Source organism: Lactuca virosa, chromosome 5 (genome assembly GCF_052849685.1).
Source record: "Lactuca virosa cultivar CGN04683 chromosome 5, Lactuca_virosa_CGN04683_v6, whole genome shotgun sequence".
NCBI classification, from domain to species: Eukaryota; Viridiplantae; Streptophyta; class Magnoliopsida; order Asterales; family Asteraceae; genus Lactuca; species Lactuca virosa.
The window spans coordinates 155,965,780-155,988,353 of NC_136430.1; the positions used below are offsets into that span (position 1 = coordinate 155,965,780).

Here is a 22,574-nt window from a genome sequence, read left to right on the forward strand (position 1 = left end):
CAAAACCGGATTATACAATATAAAAACCACTTTTGACATTTTTCTCAGGTTATTTATACTGTAAATGATGTTACAAAAATTTTTGGTAAATTATTTTAACTGTTTAATATTATTTCTTCAATTAATGATTATTTAAAGGAATAAAACAAGGAAAAAATAGAAATACCCACTGAAAAATATCTTTTATATTTTTCCCAGCCTATTTATGTACAATACATTTAATTAAAAAGTTTGGGTAATTTTGGAAACTGTTTTCTATTTATTTCAATTTTTATTGGAATAAATGCTCAAAAATCATAAAATATAATTAAACAGCTTGGAAATCCATTTTTATAATTTTCCCAGCTTAATATTGTGTAATAACAGTTAAATAAAAAGTTTGAGAATTTTTATCCTTTGAATGCTATTTTCGTAAATTTATGTTGTAATAAGGACTTAAAAATTTGGAAAATTTATATTCCAATGTGGTAATTAATCGCACGATTTGTAGAATTTCATTATTTCAGAAAAAGTGTAACCAATTAATATAAAATCAAATACTAAAACATAAATTGACATTTCACTATATGTAGAATTTAGTATATTAGCATTAGATTTCGACATGGAAACTCACTAGTGTGTGTTTGATGTCGTAGGATCCCGGTAGTAAGACGTTGGTGCATTCCGAAGTACCCCTTGTACCTACTCGAAACGTTGTGAGTATTCACGCACTCCCCTATTTTCGGTTTTTATGTTTTGGGGTGGAAAAGCATGTCCTAAACTATTTATGTTCGTTGTATTTATTTGACTCGTATAAACTTGGTTGCTACATTTTTCATATTGTGAGTATTCACGCACTCCCATATTTTCGGTTTTTAAATTTTTTGGGGTGGAAAAGCATGTCCTAAACTGTTTATGCTCATTGTATTTATTTGACTCGTATAAACTTGGTTGCTATATTTTGCATATTGTGAGTATTCACGACTCCCCTATTTTCGGTTTTTATGTTTTGGGGTGGAAAAGCATGTCCTAAACTATTTATGTTCGTTGTATTTATTTGACTCGTATAAACTTGGTTGCTATATTTTGCATATTGTGAGTATTCACGCACTCCCCTATTTTCAGTTTTTATGTTTTGGGGTGGAAAAGCATGTCCAGAAAAACTATTATTTGCATGTTGTATTTAAATTGAATTGTATCAAACACGATTGCTATTGTATTGCTATGTTTCTTTATGTATGTCTATGCAACACGGAACATGAGAACTTATCGTACTAAGGCCCTTCCCTTATCTCTAACCATTAACTCTTTGAGCCAATGGTCATTATGGATAGTGCTATTAGGAATTGACAACTCCTCACTCGCCGGAATCGATGGAGTGCATGATACCATATTCATCTATGAAACGATAAGCATAGATCTCGATAGGGCTTCAGTCATAGGTTTGGTTGAGACTCATTGTTTGCTCATACACATACAAACTCGTTTCTCGTTATAGCAATAAACTTGTTATCAATCATAGCAATCAACTTTGTTTCTTATTAAAGCAATGTACTTGTATTTATGAAAAGCCTTATTCCAAATCTTGATTTTATAAACTTGTGAACTCACCAACTATTTTCATAGTTGACGCTCGTTTTACATGCTTTTTCAGGAAATAATTAGTAAGTGGATATAGAGATTCATCATCATAGAGCATGCTGCATCGTGTTGAAGTTATTTATGAAGTTATATTTTGAACAATGTTATTTTGGAAAAACTTGTACTTGTTTCTACTAAGCTATGGGTTGTAAACTTTTGAATATTGCTATGGTGATGTATCTTTATCTTTTGCAATGAAACCGTTATCGCTGTCATATCTTGCATTTCCGCTTTAGAGGGGTGTGACAAAGATCTAGCCAAAAGTTGATTTCCATGGATGAAATCAAAGGGTGATTCATGAGTAAGAAGGATAACAACAACTAGAGGGAAGAATCACTTACTTTTTGAAGATCGGTAATGAAGATCTCGATGATACTTGAGAGAGAAATCAAGTGTTCTTGAGGTGAGAGTGTAAGAATGAAGGAAAAGTGAAGAGAATAAGACTTATGGGGGGAGTTTACGGCCAGCCTTGAGTTTACGGCCGTAAACTCATGTGTCATGGCCGTGAACTCCTTTTTGGTGGTGCTTAGGCTTGAATGTTGCACAGTGACTCTAGCAGGTACATTCTAACACTCATTCCTTAAGTGTACTAGGCTTAAAACCCATTAGAATGGCCCTTAACAAGGCTAGAAGGCAATAATTTTCCGGGTTGTCACACTTGGCGCTGTCAAAAATAGTAGGCCTAGCAGCCAAAACATTTCCTTGAGTTGGGGGCGTCAATCCCAAATGTATCTCTCAATTTTCTTGCTTTCCGGGGTGACCATTCCCGGACAGAGGAGAGCCAGATCATAAAATCTAGCTGTGTAGGCATCAATGTCAGAACCCTTCATCTTCAGGTTCCAGAGCTCGTGCTCTAACTTCTGCATTTCGCCCCTTGGGCAGTACTCAGCCAGCATGAGTTCTTTTAAGCTTTCCCAACCCATGGCATTCGCTACCGGCAGGGTTAAGGATTTGATTCGACCATTCCACCAGGTCAATGCTCTGTCGGTGAAGGTGCAGGCGGCGAACTTCACCTTGTTGGCCTCAGAACAGGCGCAAATTTCGAAAATGGATTCGATCTTCTCGAACCACCGAGTTAAGGCAATAACTCCTCCATTTCCGTCGAAAGATTTGGGTTTCGCGTTCATGAAGTCCTTATAAGAACACTCATTTTGATGTCCCTGATCGCTGAGATTCTGGGGATGAGTACCACCTCCGGATCCGCTAGCACCACCAGAGTTTACTTGCACAATTGCTGCAGTCACGGCGGCTGTAACTGCTGCCTGGAACATGGCAGGATCGAACTGAGGAGGTGGTGGCGGCGGAGTGTCGTTGTTCTTCCTGTTGGGTCTCTTTCTGGGAGGCATCTTTTTCTAGAAAATAATCAGGAAGAAGAGGATGGTAAGTCCCCTAGATTTTTGAATCAAGAGATATGAAACAAGATATATCTCATCCTGCTAAATAAAGTGTTCTACTAAGCGATAGACAGAGAAAGATTACTAATGCAAGTAACTATCGCTAGGAAAAATAAGTAGCAACACTTGGAATGAATCTGTATGGGATTGTCAGTCCCGAATAGATCTATTCACAAATCTCACGCTCTCCCTCCAGGAGACTCTGGTTATACTATGATAGGATTTAATTCAGTACACCAAAGGGTACAGTTTTGAAGTAGAGTCTCACAATTCTATATTAACTAGTTTACGTGTAGTTCTTGTAGTGATCTACTGTATTGAAATCCGTGTGTATACTGTATGAGGTAATAATTATACTTAAATAATTATTAAATGTTGTACTATTGTAGTATTGTATATCATAAACTAAATCGGTCATAGTTTATATGTTTACCCATGAATGAAATCTGAATCGGTAAAAAGCTCTGTATTGAAATCCCCAAACTATACCCACTATAGTTTGCTTGAAATGTTTTGTTCTTGATTTGTAAATTGTTCTGAAAACTATGCAATTATGTTTTCAAGTTGAAAACATCCATTATGCTCAGCATAGTACAAAAGGGATAAAATGTCTAAATGTTTCATAAAACGTGGGAAATCATTTAACTGTATCAATTGCATAAGTTTTAAACTCGTTGAAATCCTTTTGTTTTTGTTTCACAAAATCATTTGTGTTTGGCTTGTATTCCCCCCTGAAAACATTAAAAATCATAAAAACGAAGGGGTATGAACTCACTGTTAGTTGTGTACAAGCGTCGAATCAGCGGACTGAAATGAAGACCCTCGAGTTGTAGTGTGGCACTTAACGGAATCCTAATAACAATTAAATACATGATGTATCTAAATTAGAGACTTCGTTAGATAAAGTGTTACATAAACACTTGCTTTTGGTTAAGGAATGTTACCGGGCCTTGCTTGAATCAAGGAAAGCGGGTTTTCTGTCTAATGTACCACTCATGGAGTGTGTTCGGCCGTGAAAGGGAGTGTATGACCGTGAACAGGTGTACGGCCGTATACAGGTGTACAGCCGTAGACGACCTCTTGAAGTGTGTACGGCCTTTGAAGGTGTACGACCGTAGACTGGTGTACGGTCGATGAAGATTTGAAGACTTGAAGGGTGTTCGGCCGTACACTCAAGAACAAAGATGCTGAAATCGATGAAAAACGTGTTCTAGGTGCTCCGAAATGACACCCAATGGTGTTTTTCGATGTTTTCCAGAAGAATAAAGGTGCTTTTAGGGGTGTACGGTCACAAGTCTAGAGAGAGAAGGAGTGGGTGTTCGGCCATAAGAGTGTAAATGAGGGGTAGGGTCTCATATATATAGGGTTTTTTGTGGTCGGTGGGTGGGGTCCACCCGACTCCGGCTGTAAACGAGTGTACGGCCGTACACGGGTGTACGACCGTGAACCCAAGTCAGGTCGTGAACTCGGTCTTGTTCGAAGGAATTCCCGAAATTTCGCGTGGATTTGGTTCCGACTCGAATATAGAACTCAATATATATAATTAAATGATTTTCCAAACCGAAGGAAGTTGACGGAACCCAATAAAATAAAATTTTATTAAAGGAATTTAATTAACGGAAACTAGAAAAAGGTTCGGGTTGTCACACCCTGCCAGAAGGGACGGAGGACTTTGTTGTCTATTGCGATGCATCCAATCAGGGCCTAGGTTGTGTGCTCATGCAACGAGGAAAGGTTATTGCCTATGCCTCGAGAGAGCTGAAAGCACATGAAGTTAATTATACAACTCACAATTTGGAATTGGGAGCAGTGGTCTTTGCGTTAAAAATCTGGAGACATTATCTATATGAAACCAAGTGTACCGTCTTCACCGACCACAAGAGCCTACATCATATCTTCGATCAGAATGAGTTGAACATGAGGCAACGGCGATGGGTAGAGCTACTCAGTGATTATGAGTGTGAAATATGCTATCATCCCGGTAAGGCCAATGTGGTAGTTGATGCCCTCAGCCAGAAAGAGTATTTAGGTCGTAGAGTGAAGGCACTGACAATGACCATCCATTCCCATCTATCCGCTCAAATCAGAGAGGCTCAGTTGGAAGCCTTAAAACCAGAAAACATGTCGGATGAAGCTTTGAGGGGAATGGAAAAGAACCTAGAGATAAAAGGTGATGGAGTCTACTATTTCATGAACCGTATCTGGACCCCGAAGTACGGCGGTGAGCGGGAGGTTGTCATGAACGAAGCTCACAAGACTAGATACTCCGTTCACCCAGGTTCAGATAAGATGTATATGGATCTTAAACAACTCTATTGGTGGCCGAACATGAAAGCAGAGATCGCTACCTTCGTGGGCAAGTGCCTGACTTGCGCCAAGGTGAAGGTAGAATATTAAAAGCCCTCAGGTCTACTTCAGCAGCCAGAAATACCTGAGTGGAAGTGGGAAAGGATTACGATGGATTTCATCACTAAGTTGCCCAAATCTCCGAGTGGGCACGATACCATCTGGGTAGTTGTCGATCGATTGACTAAATCCGCCCACTTCCTACAAATCAAAGAAAACTTCAAAATGGAGAGGCTCACATGAATCTACATTCAAGAGATAGTCCGCCTCCATGGTGTGCCTGTATCCATTATCTCCGATCAGGATAGCAGGTTTACCTCGAGATTTTGGCAGTCACTGCAGAAGGCTCTTGGAACTAAGCTGGATATGAGCATAACTTACCATCCACAGACAGATGGGCAGAGTGAGAGAACCATTCAAACATTGGAAGACATGTTAAGAGCATGCGTCATTGACTTTGGCACGTCGTGGGACACACATTTGCCCTTGGTCGAATTTTCCTACAACAACAGCTACCATACCAGCATCAAGGTTGCGCCGTTCGAAGCCCTCTATGGCCGTAAGTGCAGATCCCCTCTCTGTTGGGCTGAGGTGGGCGACACGCAGCTAGTTAAGGGTCAAGTCCCCGATAGCACTCTCACAGGCCCAGAAATCATCCGAGAAACTACTCAAAAGATCGTACAAATCCGGGAATGACTAAAAGCTTCAAGAGATAGACGAAAGAGCTACGTGGATAAGAGACGAAAACCCTTGGAATTCCAGGTGGGTGACCGCGTCCTATTGAAGGTCTCACCCTGGAAGGGCATGATACGCTTCGGAAAGCGTGGAAAGCTAAATCCAAGTTACATAGGACCATTTGAGATCCTCGCTAGGATCGGTACCGTAGCATACAAACTTCATCTACCACGAGAACTTAGCAACATACATCCCGTCTTCCACGTGTCGAACCTAAAGAAGTGTCTGTCCGATGAGACACTTGTGATACCCCTCGATGAGATCGAACTAGACGAGAGCTTACACTTCGTAGAGGAACCTGTAGAAATCATGGATCGAGAAGTCAAACGAACGAAACAAAGTCGCATATCGATAGTGAAGGTCCGCTGGAATGCCAAGCGGGGACCTGAATTCACTTGGGAGTGCGAAGATCAGATGAAACAGAAGTATCCCCACCTCTTTCCGAGACCATGATTTTTATTCTACGTTCGAATTTCGGGACGAAATTCCCTCTATCGGGGGGATGATGTGACAACCCAAAATCGTTATCTGTAAATCAAATTCATCCAATGAAAGTCAGACTTGTTTCTGTTATCGCTCTACTGTATTCAAGGTCAGTTTAAGAGTCTTTAAGCCTACTTCACTCAAGGGTTGAATGTTGGGAAGCGTTACCTTGGAATTTGTAGTTTGCAATCGAGCCTATAACACCTTCAAAGGGAGTTCACGGCCGCAAACTAGGTTCACGACCGTGAACCCATGCTTGGGCCGTGAACCACCCTCCATATATATATATATATGTGAGTCACACATTTTCTTCCTTATTTCTTCAAGCTCCATCCGTGAACATCCCCATTCTCTCTCAACTATCTTCAACCGTGAACACTCTTAAAGGCCTCAAAACGTAAGTATTCCATCCCTTACTTGTTCATGCTTAGAAGCTCCTTGATTCTAGCCTTGATTCATCACTTTTTCATCACCATCTTCATGGTCTTCAAGAATTCACAGCCGTGAACCCTTCATTGGGCCGTGAACCCTTTTTAATGGGCCGAAAACCCTTCAAGTATCCATGTGTTCTTGGGCCGTGAACACCTCTTGGGCCGTGAACCCTTCATGTGTTCATGGGCCGTGAACACCTCTTGGGCCGTGAACCCATAGAGGTTTAGCCGTGAACCCTTTTCTTGTCCCTCATTCTGGGTCCTAACACTTTCATTGTAAGTGTTTCCTACATCCTAAGGGTGTTTCCTATGATTGTTAGTGGTTCTAGACACTAATTGTAGGCCTATACATGTTAATATATGCTTAATAGGACCGTATTGTGCTCGAGACTTCAATTACCATATCAAGCACCTTGATCTTGTTATTCATCCAAGTCACTCCTAATCAAGTGAGTTCATACCCCTATTTCTTTACAACTTTAACGTTTTCAGGGGGGAATACAAGCCAAACATCATTGAATTTGTGAAATTATACAAAAAGGATTTCAATATACTTAGGACTGATACAATTGATACAACCACACATTTTTCATACGTTTATCAAATATTTAGATATTTCATCCCTTTTGTACATTGTTGAGCATAAGGGAGGTTTTCAACACAATCATAAAGTTTTCCAGTGTTCAACATGAATACAGTAACGAACATATAAACTATAACAGATATAGTTTGGGGAATAACTATTTTACCAAGGTACAAACATAGATTCAATGTGATCAAACGTATAAACTATATAGAGTATGGTTTATGAGACAGATATTCAGCTAGTTAAATTCAAGAATTCATTTTATTCTACATGTAATCGTTAGTATAGCATTTTATGAGTGAGCATTCTTCGCGTACTTATTTAAGTACCTACAACAGTCCTGAGATTATAACCAGAGTCTCCTTGTGGGAGAACGTGAGTTTGTATATAGATCTATACGGGATTGACAATCCCGCACCATAACTGTTAGCTACAGTTAGGCGGGCAGGCCTGGGTGACAAAGTCATTTCGATTCCGACGCCTGAAGAACATCGTTCAGGCAATTCAATGGTCAAGTATGGTTATAACAACTCATAAATTTGGTACTAAGAATATACGATTAATGTATGAATGGTAATAACTTCAATTAGTTTTATTATAAAGTAATAGAACTACTATACATATTAAAGTTTTCAGAGTTTTCCGAACTTACTATACATACTGGTGATAGCCAGGGTTTTTCATGCAAAAAAGGGTTTCTCATTCAAAACAAACAATGTATAACACATTCAATGGTAACTAGATGTACGAACTAATACATTATGAGATTCAGTAACAAGATACACACGTTAGAAAATAATGGATTTTCTTGGGAATATACAAACACTTTCGTTGATTCATTAACATATTTTCTTACAAAAACATGTTTATGAACTCACCAGCTTTATGCTGATACTCTTTCAAAACTGCTTGTATTCTCAGGAGATCAGTTGACAGGTACCCCATACAGATTTTGAGAAGACGGAGCGTATAGAGTCACGTCTTTTACTTTTGTTATACTTTTGATGTATATAAACATGAATCAAACCGATGTAAATATTTTACTTAATCAATGTAATGGTTGTGTTTACTCTGATTACTATGATGCAATTGTTGTGATACTACATATGACGTCATCCACCTCTGAATGTTTCCGTCGTTCCGGTTTGGGGGTGTGACAAATGTGCATTTCGGTCATTAAGGTTGCAAAAGAAAGTAAAAGGCTAGTCTACTCTATTTTTGTGTATCTACCTGAGTATGAAAAGAAAGAATGCATGGGTTTCTCTTGTGATGTTGGCATGTAAAGGACAAAGTATGGTTGTTTCCTTTTGTCAAGTCTCACTACAGTAGCCATGTGATATACAAATATAGATGGAGCTAAATGAAGAAAGGGCTCAATATTCTTTATACAAGGTCATGGTTGAAAGAGTCAAAAGTTGGAGGAAAAGGACAAGAGGGAAGAAAGCTGACTCAAGTACAATCCTTTTGGCATGATCTTGATGGTATTTTGCTGATAATAAACTTGGTTGATTTAAAACATGTAAAAAAATCATTGTCATAGGTCAGATCCTCTTATGTCATTTGAAGCAAAGAGGTTGAATAAAATGTGCAATCATGTGCGTATGATCGAGAAAAGTTCTTGAAGTTTTTTTAATCAATTCTACCATTAAAACATTAAATGCATTAAAGATATTTTTTTATCTTGAAACCCTGAATTGGTGTGATAAGTAAGGGCAAAGATGAAATTAAAATGACTAAATTAATGCTTGGTTTTGGTATTAAAGAGGAAATACATGTTAATTTAATGGTGAATTAAATTTTTTGTAATGTATTTGTGAGGAAAGTCACCTATTAAAGAAAGGTTTCAAATTGGCATTTAAGTGGGTCAATTCAAAGAAATTTAATGCATGGTCTTTGCAAATAAAGCTGCAAATAAGACATATTTGTTTGTGAAAAGACAGGAGAGAAAAGTTAAGCCTTGTTGTCTTCTATTTTTTATTCCAAAGAAATGTGAGCTTGCTTACAAAAAGAAGAAAAGAGTTGGACACATAGTCATAAAAGCAAAAGAAAATGTTTGTGTTGTAAATTATTTCTCTTAAAGTTTTTCTTTTATTAAAAAAATATTTTTCGAAATTGTAATTAAGTTTTCTTTTGAGTTAAATTATGTATATATTTTCATTTTTAGTTGTTAAACTTATTTCCTTTTAGTTCGTTTGAATTTTATCTTCTATATTCATTTTGTGTTTTCACTTATGCTTTAAATATGGAAATTAAAAAACAAGTGTGTGCAGGTCATCCCATGAAAGTTCTTTAGATGTATATCTTCTATCATCTTAATATAAATATAAGGGGGAGAATGCATGAAAAAAATGAAATGGAGTCAAATATGCAACTCCGGGGGACAAATTTAACGTTGTGTCTTGTGTTCAAATTATCTATGAACATTAGAACTTATTTTCCCCCTAAAGATCCTAACAGTTGTATCTTTTTATGTTCTCAAAGTTCTTTGGTCTCAGGCACTGATTTGAAGTTAAATAAGGGAGAACATGGATGCTTAGCGATCATGTGATGTTTTTAGATAGTTTCAAATGGGTCTTGGTGATGGTCTACCTACTGTGTTAATACACATCTGGTTCAAGATTTGCAATTCCATTGCACCATTTTAATGAAACTGACGATAAATTTCATGATTTATGATCATACATCGTGCTTACAAAGTGTCTCAAACAATTGAATCACAAGCATATGGGGAGCATTCAAGTTTGAAAATGGCAAATGAGCTGAAAATTGACAAGCAGGTAGAAATGGTTTTTGAAGCTGAAACATATGCTTCATCTGGTATAGTCATTCATTCTAAGATCATTGTACCTTTCATGATTTAACGGTGACATTTTATAAGCCAAGTATGTTAATTTTGACAAATCAATGACCCTGTAACAAATGTTGTTGTAACATCCCATTTGCAGGTATTTCTGTTTTTATCCCTGACTTAAATTAAGTTTACATTATTGGTCCCTTGTTGTTAAAATAATTTCAATGAGGTACGCGCAATGTACTTGTGAGAGACTTGGAAATCCGGAAGCCATGCTAGTACGTTGGGCGTACATGTGGTACGCGGGGCGTACGAGCTCATGCCCTAAACCTTAAATTTTAGGGTTTCACCCCTATTTAAACACATCAACTCACCCTTGGACCTTCCATAATCAGCCTCCACTCCCTTTTTGCCTCAATATCGAACCCTAGCCTTGAGTGTGAAGATCTTGGAGTTTTTTTGGTGGGTTTGTGCATCTTTGTTGTGGAAGAAGGTCCTTGAAGAAGGTGGTGTTGCATGCAATCTTGAAGATCTAGAAAATCCTTCATTTTGTGCTTCTTTTGAAGGTATAAAGCCCATACCTTGCTAATGTTCTTCTTAGATCTCTTTAGATGGGGTTTTATGAGCTTTTTGTCCCAAAACTTGGACCTTTGTGAGTATGAGGTACTCTAGAGCATTGTAGTTGTCCTTTCAGGTGTTTTAAGTCATCTAGATTCATAAAAATGGTTGCTTGATGGTCCCTTTCCAACCATTCAAGAGTTTGGTGGTGTTGAGTATGGTTTAAGTTAGGGTTTTGAGGTTTAATCGCATTTCAGCCATGCAAAGGCTTAAAGTGATGGACTTTATGGGTTAATACGTTCTATGGAGGTCAGATCTATGTTTGGATAGCATGCCTTAATGATTAAGACCTTATGGAGTGAATTTTGGAAACAGACGACATACGCCTAACGTACTTATGGCTACACCCAACGTAGCCAGGTCTGACCCCGATATACCTGGTTCTTCGAGTATGCGGCGCATAGGGAGAGTACAACCAGCGTACGCGTTGGGCGGTTGAAATTTCGCTAACTTTGACTTTTGGTCAACATTTTAGGGTTTTGGACCATGGGAGGGGAAAAATGGTATTTTTCCCTTAAGTGGTATAGTTGTGGGCTTTGGACATGTAAGTTGGGTTATGGACCTTAATTATTAATTAGGGTTTATTATTGTGTTACTAGGCAGAGTCTAATTCCGACAGTTCGGGTGTGGGATTTATCTGTATCAGTGTCTGGTGAGTCTCCTCACTTATTCTTACGTGCATGGTAGAATAGTTGTATTTGTGATGATCAATTGGGTCTAACTATCTTATTATATTATGCTGCTTATGTGTGACTGAGACTGCGGATAGTCTCCAGGGTTGCTGATAACCCACAGGGCATGTTGTTTGCCCACTAGGACAGTTGATAGTCCCCAGGGTTGCTGATAACCCATAGTTGTTTATTTATGCTATGTTGTATGTGGTATCTTAGGGAACTCACTAAGCTTCGTGCTTATGATTGTTGATTATATGTGTTTTAGGTACTTCTGAGGATCGCGGGAAGGCGAAGGTCTGATTATGCACACTCGCTGGGAGATTTATTATTAGGGCATGTTGTGATACTCTGATATTTTGTGATGATGATTTGTATTTGACACTTATGTTTTTTCGATGACTTGGTTTATGAATAATATTTTGGGTAACTTAAAAATGAAAATTTTGGTTTGAATTTGAGGTGTTACACTTTGGTATCAGAGCCCTGGTTTGAGAGATGTGGATGAAGTCTAGGGTAATTCCAAACTCAAACTAAGGATTTGAAGATTTTATAAAAACCTTTTCATAGAAATGATGATTTTTATAGGAGAAAAAACCCAGTGAAGCAGTGTGTACAATCAACCCGAGCTCGAGCGGTAGTTTTTTAAAATACCTCAATTTATATTATGAGTAATGAGGAGTTGATATTTTATGAGCTGATAGAACTGCATGCTAGTTAGTGGTAGGCTAAGGGTCCTACATGATGGTGTGATAGTGTTGCCTGAGTTGTGATGCATTTAGCCTAGGATTTTGTTCTTATGAGGTTGAACCTGTCATTGCTATTTGTTTGGTGTATGTTGTATAATTGTACATAGTTAGGATTTTATATCCTTAGAATGCTTGATTTATCCTTTCTTCCTGGTCCTCGTTTGGTTGTGGATTTGAGGTAGAATCATTTATTCGAATGTCTATCGAGTCTCGTATTGTGTACGATTGGCATGCGCGAAGAAAATGGCGAGGACAACGGAGATCTTGTGAGGCAGAGCAGTGTTGGGGATCAATATAGAATTAGTGTCTCGATGCTTAGTCGTGGTTTTGAGGAACCATCAGGGAGAGTGTATAGCTGATCTTGAGAAATAGAGTCCTTGTGACTTAGGGTCTTAAGAGGACGACTTGAGACAAATACGGGTTGGTGTGGAAGGTAGTATTGGGCCCGTACTACTGAAAGCACCAAATCCGTAAGTGGCTCAAGGAGGAATCTTAAGGAACTAAGGAAACTTGTCGGGTGTGTGTAGATGTTTTTGTATGCGCTTTAGCCTGATTCTGATGGTTTTCTTGTGTGTTTTAGTATGGTGGTTACCCGAGGTTCAGGATCCAGTGACCCCGAGAGGCCGAGTGCCCTGGATAATGAGATCCGTAGGATAGTTGCCGACGAGGTGGTCGCAGCAATCAGAGAGGCTGTTCCATAGATGTTTGGGTCTATCAAGACCATGCTGATTGAGACTTTTGGCGAGCGCTATGTTGTAGTCACTGAGGCTACTGCTACCGCAGCCACCGCAGTTGTTGCCGCTGCGAGACCGCAAGGGGTGATTCGTTGTGGTACCGAGAGTTCAACAACACGAAGCCACCCGAGTTTGATGGGACCCAATATCTGATTGCTGCGATGAGATAGATTTTCGATGTTGAGGGATGTTTTTACACTTGCTCCTGTCCGGAGAATCTGAGGGTTTTTTTCGCTCTGAACCTGCTTCGCTTAGGATCGAAGGATTGGTGGAAGTTTGTGACAACTGATTACACCCTTGCAGAGCGTTCTACAGTGACTTGGGAGAGATTTACAGAGATGTTCAGGGATGAGTTTGTACCCATGGTTGAGAGAGAGAGAGAGTTTGGCCCAAGAGTTCCTGTCTCTCAAGCAGAAGACAGAGACAGTGGCTGAGATCACCAGGATGTCTCATGAGAGGGCCTTGTTCTGTCCTGAGTATGTGTCTTCTGAGGGGGCACGTGTGAGTCACTATCTGAGTATTCTAAGGAGGGATGATATGTGCATATATATATATATATATATATATATATATATATATATATATATATATATATTACATTATATCTTAATACTTTTAGCTATAATTATGCTTATTATAGAACAAAAGGTACTTTTTATGTTTAATATCTGTTATGTATCATAAAATACATGCTCGGAAGCAACATGAAAGCTGGAAGCAAAATGCGAGCTTAGGCAAGAAGAAGACACAAGTAAGATGTTGTTGGACAACTTGACCCCTCGTTAGTATTTTGACCATATCTCATGACTCGTAACTCCGATTGACGAGATTCAAAATGATCTGAAAACTAGACACAATTTCGGATGATTTTCATGTTTTGAGAAAGACGGATTTTCAACCACCACGACGTGGTGAATGGAATCTTAGCGATTCTTGACGCCGACTTGGAGAATACAGGATAAACTTGAGGACCACGACGTGGTACCTTTACCACGTCGTGGTGTCGAGATTTTTGGTAACTATATATATCTCGGCCATTAGGTCGATTCCAGGGGAGATAGGGTTGAAGGTTGCGACTATTAACGAAAAAATACCCTTCCATGACCCCTTTGAGGGCAGAATTCAACTAGAGATCAAAGGATAAAGAGATTGGAGCAAGGATTCGCATCTACACATTCGGTTTCCTTAGTTTAATCATGATTAGTCTAGTTTACCTTATGTTTATGTGTTTTCCAGCTGTGATTATGGGCTAAAAACCCTTGCTTTCGTTTAGTTAGATGAAACCTAAAACTATGAGTTAGTTTCTTACTTTATGGATTATATGAATTTGGTTTATGCATGTGTTTGATTATCATTACCTAGCATGTTAAAGTTTGTAACTTTGTTGCTTAATTTCAAGTGTAGTGTAGCTTAGTGACCATTAAATTACATGAACTTGATTACCTAGTGATTTAGTGACCATTAAATTGCTAGAGCTAGGATCGACCAAATCTTAGATAAGTAATAAAAGTAACAAATTTAGATGTGTTGGAGAACATAATTGTGACCATAATGGTGTTTGTTTAGATAAATCTTACATAGCCCATCTATAATGAATAACTAATTTTATGTTTTGTGTGTGTATGACCATACAAGGTAGTTCATGAATTGGTGAAAATATTAGTAAATTTGGACTTGAATTGCTAATTACAATAACTTGGTAACCAACTTCATTAGTCCATAAATAAGAACTAACCATAGGAAAAAGGTGGATTCGAAACTAAATGAAAGTGTTTTAGTATATTGATTACAATCGTTTGTATTTGACTACTTAAGTTTTTCTGAACTTGTAAAATCAGATAAAACCCCCACTTTTAGTTGTTTTTCTTAGTTTAGATTTTAGTAATTATTTTATTAATTAAATATCGTTCCCTGTGATCGACACCCGACATACCCAAGCTATACTATAATCTGACTAGGTACACTGCCTATAGGTGCATAGTTAGTATAACTTTGTTAGGTTATAAATTTAAAAGTTGATAGGTATATTTTGTGCACATCAAGGGATATCCGTGAGCTCGTGGCGAACGCTTCGTATTGGACAATGGCTGAGTTGCAGACAAATGCCAAGAGGAGAGAGATTGAGCTGGAGACCCAGGATAGAGAGGAGAGGGAGACCCAGGTGAGAGATAGGAGACCAGTGCAGTCGCAACCGCCGAGTAAGCGGTCTAAACCCGCTGACTCGAGAGCTAGAGGCCAGAAGGGCCGCACTTGCGGTAAGTGCGAAAGGGGGAATGAGGGACCCTGTTGGACAGGGATGACTTGCTACCTGTGTGGCAAGGAGGAGCATTTGGCTAGGGATTGCCCCAAGGGATTTCGGGTTTGCTTAAATTGCAACCAGACGAGAGATATGAGGGCCGAGTGTCCTCAACTTGCATCTAGGGCGATTCAGACTCTGCCCCCATGACCCTGCGTATTACTGATGGCCGGTAGGGGAATGCCGAGACACCGAGGGCTCGAGGGAGAGCATTTCAGTTGACAACAGAGGAGGCCCGTGCAGCTCCCGACGTTGTGGCTGGTATGTGTTCTTTATTATTTTTTTGATTTATTATATTGCTTATGTTATTGTTCATGTAGGTACTTTTCTTGTGAATTTTGTACCTACACCTATGCTGTTTAACTAGGGTGCGAGTTGGTCTTTTGTGTCATCATATTTTTGTCGTGGTTTTAGTATTGCGCGGGAGGCCTTCAGCAGGCCATTGAGGGTCTCTATACCTGATGAGCGTCTGGTCTCCGCTACTGACATCTTCCAGGGTTGTGTTAGAGATTTTGGTGTTGGATATCCTATAAATCTTATCCCTATTGCGACAGGAGATGTCTGTGTGGTCGTGGGTATGGATTGGTTGAGCCGGTTTGGGGCTCTGATTGGCTATGAGCGGCAGATGGTGACAGTTTAAGATCCTAGTGGGGGAAAACTGACCACCTACGGCGAGGGTACTAGGTCGGGATCAGTTTTCTGTTCCGCCGCCAGGGTGAGGCAGAGTTTGCAGTATGGGTGTGTGGGTTATCTGGCATATGTAGTGGATACTCGGGAGGAAGAGAAGGGATCAATTTCCATTTTTGATGTTCCTATTGTACGCGATTTCCCCGATGTCTTTCCCGAGGAGTTACCAGATGTGCCTCCTATGAGGCAAGTAGAGTTTCGGATCGATCTGATCCCGGGTGCGACACCGATTGCCAAGGCACCGTATCATCTTGCACCTCCTGAGATGCAGGAGTTATCCTCTCAGCTTCAAGAGCAGTTAGGGAAAGGTTTTATTCGGCCGAGCAGTTCTCCTTGGGGAACACCGATCCTTTTTGTCAAGAAGAAGGATGGTTCACACCAGATGTGCATTGATTACCGGGAGTTAAACAAGTTGACGATGAAGAACTGTTATCCATTGTCGCGGATCGATGATCTTTTCGATTAGTTGCAGGAGGCATCTTGGTTTTCCAAAATCGATTTGAGGTCTGGCTACCATCAGATGAGGGTACGAGAGGAGGATATTCTATTGAGGTTTGGCTACCATCGATTTGTTGTGTCATCACGACGAGCCCTTCCCTTTGGAACTAGAAGTACCTGAAACCATAAACACAAACTGTAAGCATAACGCTTAGTGAGTTCCCCAAGTACCAAATACCACACATGAAGAAGATAAATGTTATGGGCCAAAGCATAGTCTTTTCGTTCAGTGCCGAGGGCCAAATCTCGGTGTTGCATACAAATGCCAGGGGCCAGATCCTGGTCTTTCATATAACTGCCAGGGGCCAGATCCTGGTCTTTCATACAAATGTCAGGGGCCAGATCCTGATCTTCCATATAATCATCACAAGGCATCCAAAATTCTACACAACAAACAATGGGCCGACATTGGCGCCTTTGACCCATGGATCTAGTAAGGAAACTCACCTCATAGACAGACGAAAAGCCGAACTGACACGCTGCTCCGAAATCCTCACTACTGATCACCTTTACGAACAACAGTAACAAAAACTCAAACTACCAATCAAATTCGTAAAATACCCGTAGTTCAAACCCTAGTCAAAATCCAGATCAAAGTCAACCGAGTCAACCGGGTTGACTCAGTCAGTACGCGGGGCGTATCTTGCAGTTGACCAAGGATCGGGCGGCTGACCTCGTACGCTTAGCATACCCTTCGGTACGCCCTGCGTACGAGGTTGCTTGCCAACCTCTTGAATAAGTGCTTAGTTCCTTAAGCACCTACGTCCAAACTTCATATCTAGGTCACAAAGGATGCTCTAAACCATAAAGTTTCCAACTTTGTGGTCTAGCATGGCTATGAAGTCCTTAACACCAAAAAACCTAGTCTCTTAACCCATTAAGACCATCTAGCACTTGCATGGAGGGAAATTAGTGACCAAGAACCCAACTTTATGACTTGACACCCCTTAAAACCTCTGAAAGGACAACTCAAATGCCTTGGAGTACCTTCTACTCACAAGGACCAAGTTTGGGACAAAAAGGAAACAACTTGAGCCACAAACTAGATCCATGAGATTCCTACATCAAGTTTGAAACTTTTTACTTCCACAAGGTGCACAAGGGGGACAAAATGCTGGATCCAAAGGCTTGAGTGAAACACCACCACTTCAATGTTCTTCCGTCTACTCCAAAAGCTCCAAATGATACCAAATATGGCTCAACAAGCTTCACAATGCACAAACACTCTTTAGGGTTTCGAAATGAGGAGGGAGGTTGAATGTAAGAAGGTGCATGAGGCCATAAATGTGTTTTAATATGGTCCAAACCCTAAAATTTAGGGTTTGCACCCTGGTTGCGTACGGCCTGCGTACCTACGCATGCACAACATTCTAAGACGCTTCGGAGTACGCCCTGCATACTCCAGAGGACTTTAGATTTACGAATTTGCCATTGGGGACTAAACTTGCAACTTAAACATAACTCAAGGGTTAAAACGAATACCTGAATTCTAGGTGTTACAACATGGTTTCTTGTAATGACTTAAATACCATTTTTAATATTTTTATCATTTCATTTAACTCTTTTACAATTTATATTAATATCTAGTTAGATGGGTTTATCATCTCATTTTCTCTTTTTAGTCGCACATTCACCATAACCAACAGTTTCAATTGAAAGGTTATATAACAATTTTTTGTCATTTTTATAAAAAAAAAACTAATAATAATCAAAGTCTTAATGATTAAGGCTATGTTTGGCACGCCATAGCTAACTGATAAGCTAGCTTATTTTTCAATCTTTTCTAAATTGTCATGTTTGGCAAGTCAAAATGTAACTTATAAGCTAGCGTTTTAAAAAGCTACTTAGACTAGTTTTTTAAGAGTTTTTTATTTATTTATTTATTTTTTTTCATAAATACCCCTTAATTAATTATAGAAAACATATTTTTAAATGTTTTTTTATGTCATTATATAAATTTCAAATAGCTTATCAGTCAACGGAGCCAGGGTCAAAGTATAAAGGTATCTCCGACAAGTAAAGGGGTATCCCGACAAATCTTGTATCTCTAATATCTTTTAGAAGGATTATTGACCTAAAAGAGTAATAAAGTTTCAAATTTGTCCACATTAGGTCCTTAAGGTCTTTTCTGTACATATTACACCAACATGTTTGTTACAACCGTTTAAACATTTAAACGGCTGTAACAACCATATTGATCGGTGTAATATATACCGAAAAACTTAAGGACCATGTGGACAAATTTGAAACCTTGTTACTTCCTGCGACGTATTTGATATTCGTTGAAACACGAACACACCACTGTTATCGATCATTTTTAGCCGACTCGACCCGTCCAAACCTAAACAACCCTCTTCTTCCCCTCTCAACCTTAACAAAAACTAATAATCCTCACAAACCCTCTCTCTCGACTCCGCGATTCTCTCATCGGTCTCGATGGCTCTCCTTGCCAGGCAATCGCACCGCCTCGCTCTGCTGGCCTCTTCCCAAAGAGCCGCCGCATCGATCCACACAACCCTCCCGGCGTTAGCGGAAGGCTTATCCTCCCCGGCGCCCTACTCTCGACCAGGTCCACCTTCGACGGCTTCCCCGGAAGGTTTATCAAAGACGGCGGAGTTCGTGATCTCCAAGGTGGACGATCTAATGAACTGGGCACGTCGTGGATCTATCTGGCCTATGACCTTCGGCCTTGCTTGCTGTGCCGTCGAGATGATGCACACTGGCGCTGCTAGGTACGATTTGGATAGGTTTGGGATCATTTTCAGGCCTAGCCCGAGGCAATCTGATTGTATGATTGTTGCCGGCACTCTCACCAACAAGATGGCTCCTGCTCTTCGAAAGTACGCCCTTCTTACCCTTTCATATGTGTGATGTGTTCATATATCTGTATATCTTTAATTGTGAAGAAATCCCTCAGACTTCAAATCTTGGTTTGGTAATTATTTTGAATGGAAATGATTAGCATATATATAAATCAAGGCTATATGGTATTTTTTGGACTTGTAGGGTTTTATGACTATGAACTGTGTACTGTTCGACTGTTTATGCTTGTGGAGCTGTTTTATCATGATGGCAACCACAAACAAGCACTCATTATCACTTTGTTCTAGAGGCTTAATAGGAACCAATTTTGATGTTAGGTTTTGGTTGTGCTGCTTGAATCCTTGGCTGGTTATTGTAAGTGATGATGTGTATTTGTTTGTGATCAAGAATGCATCAAGGTTCTATTGTAGCCATGATCTTAGTTGGATGTTATTTATTGTGATTTGTGATAGCCATGCGGCCCATGCCAATAGATAGTATTTTTACTGACACCCCTTAACCTGCAACAAAGTTATTATGTCTTTTTCATTCACTTTCTCTATTAATTTTGAAGGGAAGTTCATTAATGGGGTCAAATCCTTCAATCACCTAGTTCATTCGTAGTTTAGGTTTGGGTAATTTAGATCGCCTGAAACCTGAATAAGAAAAAATATTTTTTTAGCATCTTTCTTTTAATGATAGCAGCAGGGGTGTGGACCTTTATTCCTTTCTTTTTTGGTGGGTGAACCTCTGCTTCCATTTGAAGTTAAGGAGATGTTTGTTTTGAAATTGTTTATGCGATATTTTATAATCAAAATCAAAGGAGATATAGTATGGCTGTGCCTCTGCAACTTGAAGTGGTAGTAATCACTTTTGATCAATGTGCTTGGTAGATTTTAAGTAATTTACTCACAGATTGCATATAGTTGAATCAATGAATCTTTTAAAAGACTTGCAAATTATTCTATCAGTATATTTAAAAAACGGTTGTCGTCTATAGTTCCACCAATTAAGCTAACTTATTTTTTCTTTGTACGTTGGTAGCAATAGTTCACTAAAAGGAATACAATTCAGCGACTTAATAATCCTTTGTTTTTTTTTTCTTTTACAAAAGCAAACTAGACATGAAGAGTTAGCATTGAGTTTGCACAAGCTCTATCAAGTGAATCAAGAATCTTATTTTAATTTGAGTTTGGGCCTTTTGGGGAGAGAAAAAGAGGCTTAAGAAATAGACAAGTTTGAAAGAGAACTTTTGGGAGCTCTTATGAATCATATACGTAACGGTGAGAGATGATGTGCTGTTGTTTATTGTCATTTGGAGGGGTTGGTGCCCCATAGTTGAGGAAAAGATCTCTTAGTTTAGCTCAAAATGGGAAATAAGTAAGTAGTAAAAGTTTTCTTTGATAATCATTTTTGTAGAAGATGGTAATACTCATATGGAAACGTAAAATTACTTGTTAATCGGTCTTTGCCCTAATTTTGTGACATTTTCTATGCGGAAAGCCCCAAAAGTAGTTTTTTTTTCCCTTTTACAATATTAAAAACTCCAGTTTAAATGTTGTACAAAACATAGAGATATCATAGATGGCATAATAACTATAAACCTTTTTTGTTTCCTGTTTTCTGCTGAAATTCACAAAAGTTATAAGTAATTGTACAATATGTATACCCCAGGTGTTACTTTCTAGAACTGCTTTTCAAGGATATAGTTCATTATATTTCTTCTCACTCAACACAACTCAAGTCAAACCTTAATTTTAATATTTCGTAGAGGCAGCAATGCATACAAAGTTGTGGAATATATTGCTTGACAACATCATTTAGTACTCTAAAATATGTATTTATCTGAATTAGTTCATTTCATGATTAAGAAAGAAAAAGTTTTCGTGTTGCAAAGGTATTACTTTATGGAGGTTTAGCTGTATGTATAGTGTTGTATCATTTTAAAAATATGTATTGGGCTTGGGGCTATTAGTACAATGGTAAATCGGAACTGAATTTCTATCCCTCTAGCAGAGAATAGGTTAAAGATAGATTAACATGCAGCTCCTATTTAAAGACCTTATTGCCCCACCCCACTAACTCTACATAGAATTGTAACATGTAGATACCCATAGCCTGCCTACACCAGTCTTTGGTGGGATATTTTTCATTCCTTTATAAATCAGTATAGACAGAGGCATCTTAGGGTTAAAAACCCCAAGAACATTAAAAAAAAAAAAAAAAAAAAAACACCCAAAATTTTGTTATTATGTGTATATCGAAAAGAAGTTGATTTTTTATTTCGAAAACAAAAAATGGGGTTTGGGTGTGTTGTTTTTGAAAAATACAGTAATATAATAGTTGGGTGGTAACAGGAATGTAGTTTGTGTTTTGTTGTTATAGAGTATAGAATGTGGATGTTGGTTTGGTTTGATGTTAACAAAAAAAAGGTTATTGTGGTGTGGCAGGGTGTATGACCAGATGCCTGAGCCACGGTGGGTGATATCGATGGGAAGCTGTGCAAATGGAGGGGGATACTATCACTACTCCTACTCTGTTGTGCGTGGCTGCGATAGGATTGTCCCCGTCGACATCTATGTCCCTGGTTGCCCCCCCACAGCCGAGGCTCTCTTGTATGGCCTTCTTCAGCTGCAGAAGAAGATCAACAGGCGTAAGGACTTCCTTCACTGGTGGACCAAGTAATAAGTAAAACACTTCCTACTTCCGCCACCCAATAAGCTTTCTGTATTTCTGCTTTTCCTGTTTATTTCTTATAACACATAAAACCTTCTTCTCTTCACTGCTCTTTGTATGTTTCTATCCATGATTGTTGCTTTTGTTAAACATCCGGATTTCATTGAATAAGACCCACCTGAAACAAAATATGCCTTTTATTATCTACAAACTTTTTAATTTACTATTCAATTCTCCCCATCAACTAACTTATAAGGGATCCTGCGTTTTTTTTTTTTTTTTTTCATATACAAAGTCTCAGGGAAATGATGTTCTGTTGTTGCTACTCTACTCCGATTCATTTTTTTAGTACCGAATTGTCTCCCAAGTCTTATGAGTTCTTAGACCCATCTTTCCCAGCATTATTTCATTTTTACCCCATATTTCCCTACTTCCCATTTTTACCATGCATTTCCTC

General features: G+C 39.0%; 1 protein-coding gene across 1 annotated transcript; it reads left to right on the forward strand.

Annotated features, from left to right (window-relative positions):
- Positions 1-18,937: 18,937 nt before the first annotated feature.
- Positions 18,938-22,320, forward strand: LOC145115461 (NADH-ubiquinone oxidoreductase 20 kDa subunit). The gene is made up of 2 exons (XM_079051755.1): positions 18,938-19,479; positions 21,892-22,320. The coding sequence occupies exons 1-2, from the start codon at positions 19,076-19,078 to the stop codon at positions 22,124-22,126; spliced, it is 639 nt and encodes a 212-aa protein (XP_078907881.1). The 5' UTR covers positions 18,938-19,075; the 3' UTR covers positions 22,127-22,320.
- Positions 22,321-22,574: the final 254 nt, after the last annotated feature.

Coding starts and splice junctions, on each gene's coding strand:
- LOC145115461 (XM_079051755.1), top strand. CDS start 19,076: ATGGCTCTCCTTGCCAGGCAATCGCACCGCCTCGCTCTGCTGGCCTCT. Junction 19,480..21,891: donor ATGGCTCCTGCTCTTCGAAA/GTACGCCCTTCT, acceptor GTGGTGTGGCAG/GGTGTATGACCAGATGCCTG.